Source organism: Onychomys torridus, chromosome 7, assembly GCF_903995425.1.
Source record: "Onychomys torridus chromosome 7, mOncTor1.1, whole genome shotgun sequence".
Classification (NCBI taxonomy): domain Eukaryota; kingdom Metazoa; phylum Chordata; class Mammalia; order Rodentia; family Cricetidae; genus Onychomys; species Onychomys torridus.
In genome coordinates, this window is record NC_050449.1 from 72,117,575 (window position 1) to 72,134,535 (window position 16,961).

A 16,961-nucleotide genomic window follows, 5' to 3' on the forward strand; every position below is an offset into this window, starting at 1 on the left:
TGGGCTTTTCCCTGCCCATGTTAGCATGTCCACATTATTCTTGTTGTCCTTTTTCAGCTCATGTTTAGGAAGTCATATTGGTGAAGCTATGGGTGTAGCTTATGACATTCCTGGTAGACACAGTCTCACTCCCTGTTCCTCTGGCTCTCACAATATTTCCATCCTCTCTTCTGAAATGTTCTTTGAGTCTTAGGTGCAAGAGTTGTATTGTCCATGTATCATTGGGACTGGGTTCCACATCTCTGCATTTTGATTACTTGTAGAGATTTACCTGCCTCTATGTCCTGAGTGCTGGCATTAAAAGTGTGCACCACCATGCTCAGCTCATATTTTGAAATAATTTTAGACTGACAGAAATTGAAAAAAAGGAGATAGGTGACCCAAAGTCTATATAGCCACATGCATTTTTTTAAATTGTAAAATCCAATAGATGAACTGACTATCATGCCTTAGGCTGACAAAGTCAATGGTAATCAGCATCAAGGAGCTTTCAAAGAAGGAGAGTATAAAAGTCAGGTGGGTTTTTAAAAATGTGATGTGTTTTTATAATTTAAATGGAAAAAAAATAGGCAACTAACCCCTTAAATTTTCAGCTATTGATCATTGGAACAGAGTAGATTGAAAAAATATTTGTAGTTCTGAGGTCACTGTCCATGTGGTTTTGGTAAATCATATGACTTGTCTGCTGCTCAGGCTTCTTCTTCAGAAAATGAGAAGCTGAATAAGAAAAATTCTAAACTTCATTCTGCTGTGAGGTGGAGGGTTCTGGGAGCCAAGCTCGCACTTCCTCTCCAGTGCCTTTTCCTTCCTCACCCTCAATGTTTGTTGCAGATGAGACCGCTGAGTATGCTGAGCGGTTTGCAGAGGAAAGTGAGGGGATTGGTTTTCAAGACTTTTCGCTGGTTAGCAATCCACACATCAGGAAGCACTTTCCAGAAACATGGATTTGGCTAGACTCCCACATGGGGTAAAGATTTGTAAAGTTCTTTGTCTGTTTATGTTTGCTTAATGTATATTTTGGATAATACTTTCCCACTTTCTAATGTGTTTAAATATTGTGTGTCAATGGACTGAGTGGATTAGAGAGTTTGGGGGTTTAGAATGATGTTGATTGAATCTAGCTGGAGTGTTTGATTGAGCCATATGCAGATGGAGGCATAAAGTATTATTGAGGAGAGGATGCGCTTTTCTAGAAGGAAGGGTGAATTAAACTTCCTTGCAGTGTCCTGTGTTTTTGTTGGAAGAAAACCCATAACAGAATTGAGAAGGATTCAAACAAAAACAAAATCTGTAAATTGAGAGAGGAATATTTGGAGTAAAGCTTAAAAAAATGTTTGTGAAAATATAGAAATCAATTGTGAAGGTATGAAGCTTGTAGAAAGATTTTATCAGAGTGTGAAAAGTATGAGGCTATAAAGTATTTCTTGAGAAATTGAAATGCTTCATGATTTTAAACTTAGATATGTAAATGATGTAAATATGAAAATTAAAAAATTTCCAAAAATTGCTGGTTATGTTGACTTATTTGAGATTATGTGAAATCCTTGGTTTTGTAATTTCTGCATTTGTCTTGACTTCAGATCCAAGATTTACCAAGACTTTGAAGTTACTGTACCTGATTCCATTACTTCTTGGGTGGCTACTGCCTTTGTGATCTCAGAAGACTTGGGTCTTGGGCTAACAACTGCTCCAGCAGAGGTAGATTCAGAAGGGGGTCTCTCCAGTCTAATGAAACGATGCTCAGAAGATGACTGACTATCCACTGCTTTATTTATCACAGTTTACTGTGCCTTTACCTTTCTGCTTTCATCTGCATTAACATCTTTGAAAAAATTATTGTATTGTTATCTGTTATTTTATTTATTTTTATTTTATGTGCATTGGTGTTTGACTTGCCATACATGTCTGTGTGAGGGTGTCAAATCACAGAGAACTGAAGTCACAGACAGTTGTGAGCTGCCTTGTGGGTGCTGGGAATTAAGCCGGGGTCCTCTGGGAGAGTAGACAATGCTTTTAACCACTGAACCATCTCTCCAGTACCATCAACATCATTATCATCATCATCATCATCATCATCATCATCATCATCATCATCATCGTGTGTGTGTGTGTGTGTGTGTGTGTGTGTGTGTGTGTGTATGTGCGTATGTGCACACGCGCGCGTGCACCACAGCACACTTGTGGTCAGAGGACAACTTTGTAGAGTCAATTCTCTCCATCTGTCTTTATATGAATTCTGGGAATGGGAAGTGAACTCAGGTTGCCAGATTTGTCTAGCAAGCACCATTTCCCACTGAGCCATCTTGGCGGCCCTGTGATAAATTTCTGAATCTGAGTTATATTAAATTGATAGATTTGGTCATAAAGTTAAAAATATTATTACTTAGACTTTTTTTTACATTCTAAGTTCTTTACATTCTTTTAGGCAGAAGTCTTTTAGTAAAATCAGAAAATGCAGACATTGTTGAAGTTTGTTCTTTTGAAAATGAGGTCTTCCTCCATGTTGTAATAATGACTGTTTATATAAAATCTTAACAGAAGAGCATGGTGTGCACAGGTGGTGCCCAGTTTTAGTGGTCTCACATTCTCTACCCTTACTGTAGGCTGGAGTCAATGTTCCAACTTTTCATACACAGAAAGAAATTCTAGAGTAAAACTGAATGTTCTGTCAATGGTGCATATTTTCTGAATAATAAATGCATATAGCTAATTGTAATTAATTACGGTAAATTCGTCAACACCACTAATAATCAATAACTAACTTAGTACATCATAAATGTATCTAAAATATTCAAATTTAGATAATATAATATTTTATAGAATTTTTTGTATTAAATTTTAAGTGTCAAGATTTATTTTTTCAACAGTGTAAGCCTTAATTCATCTTGTCACGTATTTGTAGACATTTCTTCCTAATTATCCAACTCAAGTAATTACTATTATTCTTACTGTTTTTCAAAATTTCAATGTTGAATTAATTTTTATCTTATTATCAATTATTTGCCACTACCTTCACTAGTATAAAGTTCCATATTATAATCAATTTGATAACTCACACATTAGTATGTTATGCATGACTTTGTTAATAGACAATACTATCTATAAAGTGAATTCTTCTATAGTCAGAATTTCCTTCTTATTTGTTGTTAGAAACAAACAACGGGGTATAATTTGTTTTAGAACTTACATTTAAGCTTTTATTTATTTATTTAATTTTTTATTTTTTGCCAGAGTTGAGGACTGAACCCAGGGCCTTGTGCTTGCTAGGCAAGCGCTCTACCACTGAGCTAAATCCCCAACACCCTAAGCTTTTAATAATAGAGAAAAATAGGCCTTTTGCTAAGATCAAGTGTAATATTTTAAAATTTTATGTATATGAGTGTTTTCCCTGCATCTATGTATGTGCACTGTGAGTGTACCCAAGGAAGGTAGAAAATGGTGTTGGAGCCTCTGGAACTGGAGTTGCAAGTTGACTTGTGAGTGCTGGGAATCAGGTCTGGGTCCTTTGTAAGAGCAGCAGGTGTTCTTAACCTCTGATCCATTTCTCCAGTCCCTATTTGGTTAAAAAATTGATTATTGACCTAATGCCAGATTACTTTAAAGATGAGTACAGCTTCTCAAAATATCTCCTAGCAGACAGTCCTTCAGGTCTATGCTTAGGAATATGAGGATCATGAATGGCCTTAGCCCAAAAGCTATCACTCCTATTATACCCCAAAGCCTCTATAACAGATATTTTGTGTTGCCTCCTCACCATTCCCAAGTGAAATTTGTAGAAATAAAAGTGATTTGGATTTATATATGGAATTATGTTGGAAGCTCAGGTCATTTAAAAGGATGGTTTATTTATATGAATGTCTAAGCAAATAGTCAGTATCTATGTAGATACTTACATGGCATCTTAAATGATATGATCTGTAGAGTCAAATGCACCAAGCCACAAATCATATTTCTAAGTCCCAAATACCAAACTACATGCTAATAATAGGTAAGTCAAGAATCTTGAGGGATATGAGATAGCAGTTGTTCATTGTTAGGGACAATCCTAAGTATTGTAGAACTTCGTTCCCCAAAGTGTCACTGGTGCCCTTCAATCACTGTGACCATCTAAAATGTTCAGTCTACAAATGTCCACAGAAACCTGGCAGTATGTCCAACTTTTTGACATTTGTGAGATGGTCTTGTCATCTACAAAGTTCACAATTGAGAAATATGCAATTAAATTTCAAAAAAATAAACATCTCAAAAAAACCCCTCCATGTTTAATTTTGTATTGGTCTGTAATCATGTTGGCTTTGGCTGCATGTGACCCACAGGGGCATAGGTTGGACCTACCTACTATAGGGACTGACTTCTGTTTTTGAGACCTCTGGTCTCAAGTAATCAGGCTTCATTTCAGGCAGGGGAGGAGCTTGGCCTCTCCTGTAGGTCTTGGTAACAGTTTCAGAGTTCCAAGCGGGAGACATGTTTGTCTGTGTACATGTGAGAACATAGTAAGTAGACAGTGCAGGACTGGCCACATTGAGATTTCCCCACGAGAGTCTCAAACACAGACGGATTGGAGAGTAACTTTTGAAACAAATTATGGCATCAGTACAGACTCGATAACAGAGGGGCAACTTGTTTTGGTATGGGAGAGAGTGGGCTATGGCTCTGGCACTTTCACTTGTAGGTAGTATGAGCTTGTAGTAGTTTCAGAGATTTATGAACATGATTTTTTTTTTTTAACAAATAAAATAGGAACATAACACCCTTATAGGGGTATAAGGATTGCGTGACTAATTTACGAAGTGCTTGGTCTCTACTGGGTCTGTAATGCAGTACAGTCATTACTATGCTAAGTAGCTGTTGAGTCAGCTTGCCACTATTTATTTGGTGTAAGTTGTTAACTGGTGTTGGTTGATAGGCAAGAGGATACCTCTAGGTGTTACAGGCTATCCAGGTTCTGTGGATATTGTTCTTGTGTGTATATAATGTGAAGCATTTCTATCTGAATCAAAACCTGTGTTCATTGTTCTCTCTCTAGCTGCAAGCCTTCCAACCATTTTTCATTCACTTGAATCTTCCCTACTCTGTTATCAGAGGTGAAGAATTTGCTTTGGAAGTAACCATATTCAACTATTTGAAAGATACCACTAAGGTAATGTGTTCAAGGTTTTGTTGATTATTTACGCTTTGGGACAAAATCGAGGGATTGAGGATTGATTGGTTGCATAGTGCTTGAGCATCAGGGTCTCCAAGCATTTTTAAAAAAACATTTTAATCTTTTTTTTTTTGCTTTTATATATACATATGTCTGTATATATGTATACACACACACACACATATATATGTTTTATCCTTTTAACTTGGTAATTTATATTTTTATGGAAATATTTATTCTTTGACAGTTTCACACCTGTATATAATACATTCTAGTCACATTCACCTCAGTGTCTCTTATCCTTCTTCCTCTCCTCTCAATAGGTTCCTTCTCCAACTTCCATGTCTTTTCCTTTTTCTTTTGTTTTTGTATTGCACCCACTTGCCTTTAACAAGGGCCACCCACCCATGTGAGCATGTGTGTGGAGCTGTTCACCAAAGTATAGACAGCTTTCTGGTGGCTGCACTACTGAAGACAGTGACTCTCCCTCCCTCCACAGTTGCTAGAACTTCCAGTAGCTCCTCAAGGATGGGTGGGACCCCGAGTGTTGTGGGCCAAGTCTTGGTGTTAACCTCTGCTCATTGCTTCACTGAGACTGAGAACAGCACTAGTCCATGGGTGTAAACATAGAGTAGGCCTTAGGACTAGTCAGAGGCAGTGGGTTACAACCTACGCTGTCATTCCGCTGTTGCACCGATGGGCATGTCTTGCCTGACAGATTGGTACTATAGCATGCAATGGGTAATTATTTTAGTTAGGGTTTCTATTGATGTGAAGAGACACCATGACCATGGCAACTCGTTTACAAAGGGAAACATTGAATTGGGGCTGGCTTACAGTTTCAGAGGTTTAGTCCATTATTGTCATGACGGGAGATGTGGCAGTGTTCAGGCAGACATGGTGCTGGAGAAGGAGCTGAGAGTTCTACATCTTCATCGGCCGGCAGCAGAAGGAGACTGTGAGCCATACTGGGTGTAGCTTGAGCATAGGAGACCTCAAAGCCACCCCCACAGTGACACACTTCCTCCAACAAGGCCACACCCACTCCAACAAGGCCACGCCCACTCCAACAAGGACATACCTTCTAGTAGTGCCACTCCCTATGGCCTCTGGGGGCCATTTTCTTTCAAAGCACCACAGTAACACCATTGATAATTTTTCTCCTTAAGTTACCTTCACAGCAGGTTTTGGCATTATGAGGGTTAGCCAACAAGGAGGAAGTTTCTGGCTCAGCTGTAACATGATTTTCTTTGTAGTATAACTAAAGTTTATGGTTATCTTAACAATAGGGTCTTAACCTCTGGTCGGCAGCCAAGACAATGGTGGTAACCTGTATTTTTCTGGGGTCCTTTGGGGCTTCCCTGACCAACAGCTCATAGGGACAAATCACTTACCTGACATTCCTCCAAGCACTTTGTACTTTGCTGGGAGACTGAAAAATATACATATGTTGTTAGTGACTCCTTCTGCTTATTAATGTCTGGGTGTATCATTAGAATGTCTGCACATTCTCTTAGTTTTCACTGTAGAACCTCCCATTTAGCCAGGGGACTTCCTTCTGGTCTTGGGAATATGCCTTTCTCTCTCCCACCTCCCTGCACTTCTTACTGGTCTTCTCTACCTAGAATGTGTTTTCTCTTCTCATTACTATTTTGTACCTGCAGCAATTGGTAAGAATTTATTCTCTCTGGGATAGATTGCAGCTAGGATTCCTTTCCTGAGAAACTTCACCCACTCTGTTATGTTCGTTGTCTCCATGGCGACTCAGTGTGTTATGTTTTCAGGGGTTTATGCTGTGAGTCATGCTCCTGTGTCTCCTTAGGCAGACAGTTTGCTGGGAGGTGGGGCTTAGGACTTTACTGTTTGTACTGCATTTACAGTTGCATAAGCCAAATGGTTTAGTTTTCTGCCCTTGAGTTGTTAAGCATATGCTGTTAACTTTATTGAATGAAATGCCTTACTACCTTTAAGAATGCGCACCTAGATGCACGGTAAATCAAAACGTTCACTTACCGTTTTTTGATGTTGCAGATTGAATAGGCACAAGTGTACCACTGGTCTGTTCTCTCAGCCCCAGCTTTTTGTTTCCTAACTGTGCTTTTTAATGTGGTCAGAATGTTACTGTATAATAAGCAGAGATCTGACCAGAAAGCCTATTATCCAGTCTGCTGATCATTAGCAGATAACTTAATACATGATTATAGCTTCCTTGTCTTTTCTCTGAGAGTCATAATTATTAGTGAACAAATTTTCCTGAGAAAATAAATTGGAAAATACTTGTAAAATGTAAGGCTCGTGTTGGTTGTGGTGGGAACCACCTATAATTCTAACACTTGGGAGGCAGAGTCAGGAGGATTGTTGCAAGTTTGAGGGTAGCTTGGCCTCCACAATGAATTCCAGGCCAGCTAGGCATACAAAGTAAGACTCTAAACCCTTCCCTACCTCTGGGCATAGTGGTGTACACCTTTAATCCCAGCACTCGGAAAGACAGCGGCAGACGCAGGCATTATCTCCGTGAGTTCAAAGCTAGCTTGATCTTCACAACAAGTTTTAGGTCAGCCAGGACTACACAATAAGACCCTGTTGCAAACAAAACAACAAAAACCTCAAGCCTGGAAGAATATTATTTAAAGAGAGTAGAAACTTTTGGCATTTTAATAAAAGTATGTAAATCAGGTATGCTTTAGAGCTGACAGTGGTGGTGCCACCTTTAATCCCAGCACTCAGGAGGCAGAGGCAGGCAGATCTCTGAGTGCGAGGCCAGCCTGGTGTAAAGAGCAAGTGCTGCCGGGTGTTGGTGGCGCACGCCTTTAATCTCAGCACTCGGGAGGCAGAGGCAGGCAGATCTCTGGGAGTTCGAGGCCAGCCTGGTCTCCAAAGCGAGTTCCAGGAAAGGCGCAAAGCTACACAGAGAAACCCTGTCTCGAAAAACCAAAACCAAAACCAAAACAAACAAAAGAGCAAGTGCTAGAAGTTCCAGGACAGCCAAGGCTAATATATAATGTTTTAGGACTTATGTATTAACCACATTTTTCACTGAATAATGTTTTCAGAGACTCTCAGTAATTAGAACAATATTTCAACCCATTTATCTCGTGCTTCCCTAATAGGACCTGTATCTCCTAAGATGGCACAGTTAAATCAAGGGGGGTGAAACTAATATTTGAATTGACCTATTTGTGTATAGTCCCATCACTCAAGGGGTTTGTGGAATAAGAGAGGTTAGTGACAGGGCTGGTGATGAGGCAAAGAATGCCTTTCCCCAGATGCATCTTGAGGGAGATGGGGAATGCACATAATAAATCCAGTTTTCTCTGGCTTCCTTTCTGTGTTTCCCCCCTTTTGGCCTAATCTTGGTCTCATTTTCCTCTGGTTTTGAGTCTTGATCCTTGTAACAGCACTTAAAATATCGATAGAAAGACATTTTTTACACAAAACTTTTGGCTTTTATTTTTCCCCTCCCAGGTTATCGTGCTCATCGAGGATAGTGTTAACTTTGATGTTTTAATGTCTTCAAATGACATCAATGATACCACGTACCAGCAGACCGCTCTGGTTCCCAGTGAGGATGGTGTCACCCTTCTTTTCCCTATCAAACCGACACAGCTGGGAGAAATTCCCATCACAGTGAAAGCTGCCTCATCCACTGCTTCTGATGCGATCACCCAAAAGGTTTTAGTAAAGGTAAATATTTGGGGTTTAGATGGATACAATGGGAGCAGCATAGCATGGAACTGAAAAGCAAATGGGAGATGGTGTTTCTGTGTCAAATTTGTTGACAATCCTAAAATGTCCTCTCCTCCACCCACCTAGTTTTCTCATGTCAGTAAAAATATAACACACAGACACTATAAAAATATTGCCATTTTTCTCTTTAAATCTGCTTAGAGACATAACTATTAGGATGTTCAGGTATTTTTAAACAGTCCTTTACATCCACAGACTGTGGTATTGGGATCCTGTTGGGTCATGGTCAGGTTGATAAGGTAGAGTGGGCATTTTAAAACGCCTCAAAGTAGATTTTTGAAGACTATTATTTTGGAGGACATTGTGCATAAAAACACAGCCCGGCATAGTCGATGGCCACTCTTGTTCTGGGGCGGAATTGCTTTGGATTTGAATCTCTGTCTGGTGAAATGTGATTTCAGTTAGGGCATTTAGCGCCTCTGTTTAGATATCACCAGGTGAGTTTGCTCTCCAGTGGTTTCTTTGCCATATCTTCACCTTTCCCCTGGTCGTTTCCATTCTAGCTCTATGAAACGCTTTCTCAGTGTAACGAGAAAGCAAATGCTTAACACATCAAGTCAGCATCAAGAAACAGTAGGTAGGTAGGTATGTGCTTGTGCAGCTGCATCCCCAGCAGGCTAGATGCATGTCTTCCTATCTGCACAGCTCTCTGTTAACAGATAAGCACACACCATGTTGTGTTCCTTTCCCCACAGGCTGAAGGCATAGAAAAGTCATATTCACAGTCTGTCTTACTGGATCTGACTGACAACAAAGTGCAAACTACCATGAAAACTTTGAATTTCTCGTTTCCTCCCGATACGGTCAATGGCAGCAGAAGAGTCTGGATCACAGCCATTGGTAAGGGTAGTGTGTGTCACCACATACTGGCTGATTTGCATGTGAAAATACATTTTTGTCTATTTATAGATGTATATATATGTGTGTGTGTGTGTGTGTGTAACTTAGCCCTTTTAGACTGTGGAAGGTTTTAGTTGGCGTCAACTGCTGTAACATTTCAACATGCAGCATGCACACGGGGGTGGGGGTGTCTTCCGTGACAAAAAGTCCTGGTTTAGTATTTCTGGGGTGGGTCTGAGCTTGCTTCCCCTTCCTCCCTCCCCCCTCCCTCCCTCCCTCCCTCCCTCCCTCCCTCTCTCCCTCCTTCCCTCCCTCCCTCCTTCCCTTCCTCCTTCCCTCCCTCCCTCCTTCCCTCCCTCCCTCCTTCCCTCCCTCCCTCCTTCCCTTCCTCCTTCCCTCCCTCCCTCCCTCCTTCCCTCCCTTCCTTTCTTCCTCCTGACTCTCTCACTTAAACTTCCTTCCTTTTTTCCAAGATGAAACACAGGGTTTTGTGCATGCCTAGACAATGCTTTACTCCTGAACTAATCACTGGCTCTTTGTTTTATGAGATAAGGTCTTAGCATGTACCCAAGTCTGGCCTTAAAATCCATATGTAACCCAGGTTGGCCTTGAAATCCAGATCCATGCATCCTAGCTTCTTTGCTGGGATTCTAGGCATGCAGCGCCATGCCTGGCTGGAATCTTTGAAGTTCTGAGGTGATGGTGTCGGTTCTGGGGTACAGATACACACCGAGCAGCAGGGCCACACCACTGTGGCTAGAGGAGAAATGTCTGGTAGAGCAGACTCCTGGACTCTGTGACTTGTGGCTACTGCCGAGGATCCTAATCTTACACACCATGTTTTAAAACACAAATATCTGGGTTTTTCTCTAAACCGACGAAACCAGAATTTCTTAGTCTATGGTCAGGACAAGTATAGTCTGAAAACTTCCCACCAGTGAGTCTGGTAAGCAAGACTTGAGAACCCTTGCTTAGAACAGTTTTCTGGGCAAGATCTAGCGTCCTTTACAGTAGGAACATTACTTACTTCTAGTTGCCGTAACCTAAAATGCTTTTAAGTTAGACATAGCTTTTCCAATGCACCTGAGTCTCCTTCAGAATTAAAGGTCAGTTCTTGCCATTTTGATTTAAAGGAGTACTTAGCTTATACCCTATGTAGGCAGAAGCATCCTGACGTCACATAATCCACAAGTTCAGTTCTCCAGCATCACTCTTGCTTCGATTATGTCTTCTCTGCCCCCTCTGCTTCTCTTATAGATGCCTAACTGAGCTGAGCCACTGGATGAGCGAGCGAACATTACCCATTGAACCGAATGCTTTGTGCTTTCAGGAGATATTCTTGGCCCTTCCATCCATGGCTTGGCCTCACTGATACGGATGCCTTATGGTTGTGGTGAACAGAACATGATAAATTTTGCTCCAAATATTTACATTTTGGATTATCTGACTAAACAGAAACAGCTGACAGACAATTTAAAAGAAAAAGCCCTTTCATTTATGAGGCAAGGTAAGCCCTAGATGTATACTTTTATTTGTTAAAAAAAGGTTTGTTGGGTTGGGGATTTAGCTCAGTGGTAGAGCGCTTGCCTAGCAAGCGCAAGGCCCTGGGTTCAATCCTCAGCTCAAAAAAAAAAAAAAAAAAAAAAGTTTGCCGGGCAGTGGTGGCGCACGCCTGTAATCCCAGCACTTGGGAGGCAGAGACAGGCGGATCTCTGTGAGTTTGAGGCCAGCCTGGTCTACAAAGTGAGTTCTAGGACAGGCTCCAAAGCTACAGAGAAACTCTGTCTCGAAAAAAAAAAAAAGGTTTGTGTTTTATAGATCAGGGTCTCCCTGGGCCATGTTTCAGAATAGATGGGGGTTGTGTCTATGTATGATTGGTGGCACTAGATGGTGCTGACGTGCTGAAGGTCAGGCAGTGGGAGGTTCCTCTTCTCTTCCTGAAGCTCTTTAACTGCTGCTAATTTAAGACTAAAAACCTGCAACGAACGAGTGAATGCCCATTTGTGATCATTTGTTCACTATTCTTTTCTTGATACAGAGTCTTTTGTAGTTCTGGCTAGCTTCCGGGTAGAACTGTGTGCATGGAGTGGATGCTCACACCTCTCAAAGTGATAGATGTGACTGAGCTGTGGTAACTGCTCAGCTGTGGTAACTGCTCAGCTGTGGTAACTGCTCAGCTGTGGTAACTGCTCAGCTGTGGTAACTGCTCAGCTGTGGTAACTGCTCAGCTGTGGTGACCACCTGCTCATACCACAGTTAGCAGGGGTTGAGCGCTGCCTGTGTGTCAGGCAGTGTTGTGTTTTTCTTTTTTCTTTGTTTTTTATTGATTCTTTGTGGGTTTCACATCATGCATCCCAGTCCCATCCATCTCCCCGTCCCTTCATATCTGCTCTCTGCCCTTGCCAACCTCCCCCCAAACAAAACAAAAATCAAAAGAAAAGCCAAAAAACCAAAACCAAAACCAAAAAACTAACAACAAAACAAGAGAAAAACAACCAAACTAACTAATATACAAAGAGAAAAAAAATCTCAGCTTGGAAGCTGTTGTACGGCCCAGTAAGTCACACAGTAAACCCTTTAGTCCATATATCTTTACCTGTAAGTGTTCATTGCAATGAGTCATTGGTCTGGTTCAAAGCCTCTGGCTTCTGCTGCATTGATGCTGGGCCCTCACTGGGGCTCCTCTCTGATATCCTGTTGTTGCCCTGTGTCATGGGGATCCTGCAGCTTTGGATCTGCAGGGCTAGCCCCTTCACATGCTTCAGCAGTTCATAGATGAGGTGGATGTTGGACTGGACCAACTCAGCCCTAGTTCTGGGCTTGGATGGTAGCTGGGTTGGTCAGCCTGCCAGCTTTCCCTCATCAGTAACAACAGGGTGAGCTTTCCAGCCTTGCCCCGGCTAGCTCACCCACTGCAGCAGGCATTAAGGAGCAGGCCAGTTCTCCTGTTCTCACGCCTTTAGGGCTGGTGCACCAGCCTCCCTGCCAACATAGTCAGCTCTACTGTGTTTCTTGGAAAGGTGCAGGGCCTGTTCTCCTGAGTGCTGCAGTGTGGGGGGCAGGGCTAGCTTTTCCACTCTCATGACCTCAGGGCCAGCGGCCCCACCTACCTTCAGGCAGTGTTTTAAGCATTCTCCATCTAGTAGCTCAAGGAAGCTGAGACAGAAGAAAGTTTACCCAGGGCCGTATGGTGAGCTGGTGGCCCAGCTTTTGTGTTTGTTTGGTCCTTGCTCTCAGTCCATCTCCATGTGGTGAGCTGGTGGCTCACCTGGGGTTTGGACCCAGCTTTTGTGTTCAGTCCTTGCTCTCAGCATCTCCTGGCTGGAGAAGTTGAAGAGTGGTGAGCCATTTCTAATCGTAATAAAAACGCAGACGTCGAGTTCATGAAATACTACAAAAGTCAACTTCAGATAACAGTCTCAGGTTGTATTTGACAGCCCTGTTTATATGATATTCACTGTACAGGAGACTGATGAAGACAGGAAGGAATTATACAAAATAACTGGGAAGCACTTACTTAGCACCATCTGGGAAAGTAAAGTTCAATGTGTGTGTGTGCATGTGCGTGTGCGTGCGTGCGTGCGTGCGTATGTGTGTGTGTGTGTGTGTGTGTGTATGCTTTTGTGCTTGTGTGTATGTGTTTCTTTTTTTTTAAACATGAATGGGTTAAATGCAAAGAGAAGAGTAGCCCAACACTAGCCATTGTGCCCACATTTCCACAAACTGCCAAGCTCAAGTAATGAGAATATTTTGATAGAAACCTTTCTTTTATCTTTTCTCATTGCATAGAAAACTGTTTATCCTGAACTAAATTCCAAGAAAGAGCAGCTAATCCTATTGAAAAGCTTTATGTTTCATTAATTCTCACAAAACCATAGGTGGTAGGTGGACTACTATTTCCATATCATAGATAGGAATATTGAGGCACAGGGAAGGTAAATAAGCCATGGAAACCCCAGGAGATGGACTGTGGAGTCCATGCATCCACAAGATGTCTAGTGTACAGAGTTCTTGGGTATTTAGAAAGAAGCAATAGAAAGATGGGGACCCATAGTTGGACCAAGATACTTGAGTATACTGACATGTAGACTGTCTCAGTGGGGGTTCTGATAAAACAGTAGGGGAGAAACATGGGGTACTGTGGAGAAAGGAAGTGTAAAAGTTAGAATCTGCAGAGTCAGATTACACCAGTGTGAGCTGTAAGGTGTCAATTCATGTAGGATGGAGTGGGAACCAAGGGTCACACAAGGAGCAAGACTGTGTGTGGGAAGAAAAGGCAAGGGGCACCAGAGTTTGGGATCTAGCTGAATGCAGCCTGAGGAGGGGACAGGGTGTATTTTTCCTCCCCTTAGGAACACACATAATGCTGACACTCTGGCTGGCTCTTCAATCCAGGAGCTGATAAGGGCCTCCAAGGAAGTTCTCAGAGACCTAGAACTTTCTAATTTTTATGTAGAGGTATTGATTTAAAGATGATATTCTTTTGGCTGAGAGGTGGTGGTGCATGCCTTTAATCCTGGTACTTGGGAGGCAGAGGCTGGAGGACCCCTATGAACTTAAGGTCCGTCTGGTCTAGAGAGCAAGTTCTAGGACAGCCAGGGTTACACAGAGAACCCTGTCTCAAAAAATCCAAACCAAACCAAAAAACCAAAAACTATTCTTTAAGTGTATGTTTATAGGTCATTTATATTTTAAATATATACACACAAGAACCATTATTTTTGAAAATTATATATATATATATATATATATATATATATATATATATATAATTCTAAAATTATAATTAGATTTAAGAAGGGGTATCAAGTGCTGTCTGTGGTAAACTGTGGCATGTTGATCTTTACATCTTGGCTTAGTAGTCCTAGTAAGGATATGAGGGAAAAGTACGGCAGAGTGTTAAAACTTAACTCTGTACTTTTAGAAACAAGATTTCATTTTTTATGAGATCTATTAGTTTCTCTGGTTTCAACTAGAAAGTGCATACAGATCAGATTGGCATTTTATAATTTGTTATGAATCCATTGTTATAGTTTAATAAAGCAAAATAGATCATAAAATGCCACATAACTCCATATTTATGTATGCTTTATGAACTGTAATTTTTGCTGATCAAATATTTTGAACTCTATTAAATTTTTAATTTGTTTTTATTATGTACATATGAGTGTTTTGTATGCATATATGTCTGTGCACCACATGTGTGCCTGGTGCCTGCAGAGGCCAGAAGAAGATGTCAGATCCCCTGGGCCTGGGGTTATAGATGGTAGTAACTTTCCAAGTGGGCATTGAGAACAAACCTGCTTCCTCTGCAAGAGCAGCAAGTGCTCTTAACTGTGGGGCCATTGCTCCAGCCCTTTAACTTCTATTTTGAATGGCTTGAACCACTTAAAGAACTACTCATCCCTTGGAGATGACTTGACTTGTCCCTGTGATACTTTGCTCAGGGTTATTGTTGTTGTTTGTTTTTGTTCTTTTAAGGGGCCTGCCACCCAGGTCCCAAATAAATCACACACAGAGGCTTATTCTTAATTATAAATGCCCGGCCTTAGCTTGGCTTGTTTCTAGCCAGCTTTCCTTAACTTAAATTATCCTATCTTCCTTTTGCCTCTGGGCCTTTCCTGTTCTTTTACTTCTGTATATCTTACTCTTACTCCATTGCTGGCTGTGTAGCTGGGTGGCTGGTCTCTAATATCCTTCTTCCTCTCTCATTCCTTGATGTTTTTCCTCCCAGATTTCCCCTTCTATTTATTCTCTCTGCCTGCCAGCCCCACCTATTTCTCTCTCCTGTCTCACTATTGGCCATTCAGCTCTTTATCAGACCATCAGGTGTTTTAGACAGGCACAGTAACACAGCTTCACAGAGTTAAACAAATGCAACATAAACAAAAGTAACACACCTTAAAATAATATTCTACAACAGGTTATAACAGCTCAAGTCCTAGTCCTTGCTCTTTTCCAAAGACAGTATTGACCCGGCACTTCACTTCTGGCTAGGTTGTTGTCAAACCAGCTTTTCAAAGCCTGCTAAGGATGTAGCTCATGGGTTTATTTTTTGCCTAGCATGAGCAAGGCCCTCGGTTTCATCTCCATCTGGAAACAAAAGGTTCCAAGTAGCCCTCTGGGGCTCTCCCCTGATGCTTCTTGGCTGCTAGAAGTGCATATCAAGTAGAGGGAGAGAAAACAGGTCTCCAAGTGCCGAGTAGTCTTCCAGTATGCAGCATGTTGACCTTATTGGTGCCATGGGAGAAAGGAGAGTATCACAGTGGTTAGGACACTAGCCATGGGCCCTATCTTGGGGTCTGTTTCCTCAGCCTCTCAGAGCCTCAGTTTCCCACCTGTAAGATGAAATAATACTTACACGGTATTGAGAGACCAGGAGTTAGCCTCCCTGTTAAGCAGACAGAGGGAGAGGGGCCAAGACTACTAATAAAGGTGCAAAATTTCCAAGATGGTGGGCTTCTACCTCACCCTCCTTGACTTGAGACAAAAGCCTGGCAGCTTAAAACAAAGGTCTTGTAGGCTTTTGTCTCCCACCAGCAGGGTCTGCTCAGGACATGCCACATAACACCTCTGGGCCTGTCAACCATCCTGTCTTCAAACTGACCAACCCTCTATGAGGAGAGAAAAACTCTTCAGAGGCTGTGAAACCACAGACCTGGGTAGAGACTGGAGTTTCTGGCTTCCTGAGTCCCTCCTCTGCGGAGGGTCTTTTTCTCTGTGTGCCTGCTGCATGTGTGTGTTTCCTCACCCCAATAAAATCCTCCTTCAACTTTTGATTCTGTCTGAGGTGTTTGAGATTGCTTTCTTGCTACCTGTGGCAATTCAGATTTTTCCTGCCTTTTCATTCTTTCACTGGCAGAGAAAATGAACTCCATCAAGACCCCTAGACAGTATCCCTTTGGGAACTTGTCTCAGCTTTCTTAAGATTGTATCGTCTGTGTTGCTCCATTTTATATTCTTCATTTAACATTATTTAAAACTACCCTGATCATCGTCTGTATTAATACTTCACGGGGGAGCTCTGTGTCTAATCCTTTCCTCACTGTATCACCACGTGGGCACCTCAGTGAGTGCTGAGTGGCTGGATGAATGATCACTATCAACTTCTTGGACTTTTCAGTTTATCCTGCTAGGGTGGAGTTCAGGATTAGGAGAGATCTGACATATTTCCACAGTGCAGTGATTACCTGGAGACACTAACCCTTCTACCTAGCCTTGGTACATTCTT

General features: G+C 41.7%; 1 protein-coding gene across 1 annotated transcript in view; it reads left to right on the plus strand.

Annotated features, from left to right (window-relative positions):
* The window catches only part of Cd109 (CD109 molecule), a 105,784-nt gene that overhangs the window by 64,780 nt on the left and 24,043 nt on the right, over positions 1-16,961 (plus strand). The window contains exons 18-23 of the mRNA XM_036194335.1: positions 832-967; positions 1,581-1,698; positions 5,027-5,140; positions 8,609-8,827; positions 9,586-9,730; positions 11,061-11,237. Coding sequence (XP_036050228.1) covers positions 832-967; positions 1,581-1,698; positions 5,027-5,140; positions 8,609-8,827; positions 9,586-9,730; positions 11,061-11,237 — 909 coding nt within the window. The remainder of the gene's footprint in view (positions 1-831; positions 968-1,580; positions 1,699-5,026; positions 5,141-8,608; positions 8,828-9,585; positions 9,731-11,060; positions 11,238-16,961) is intronic.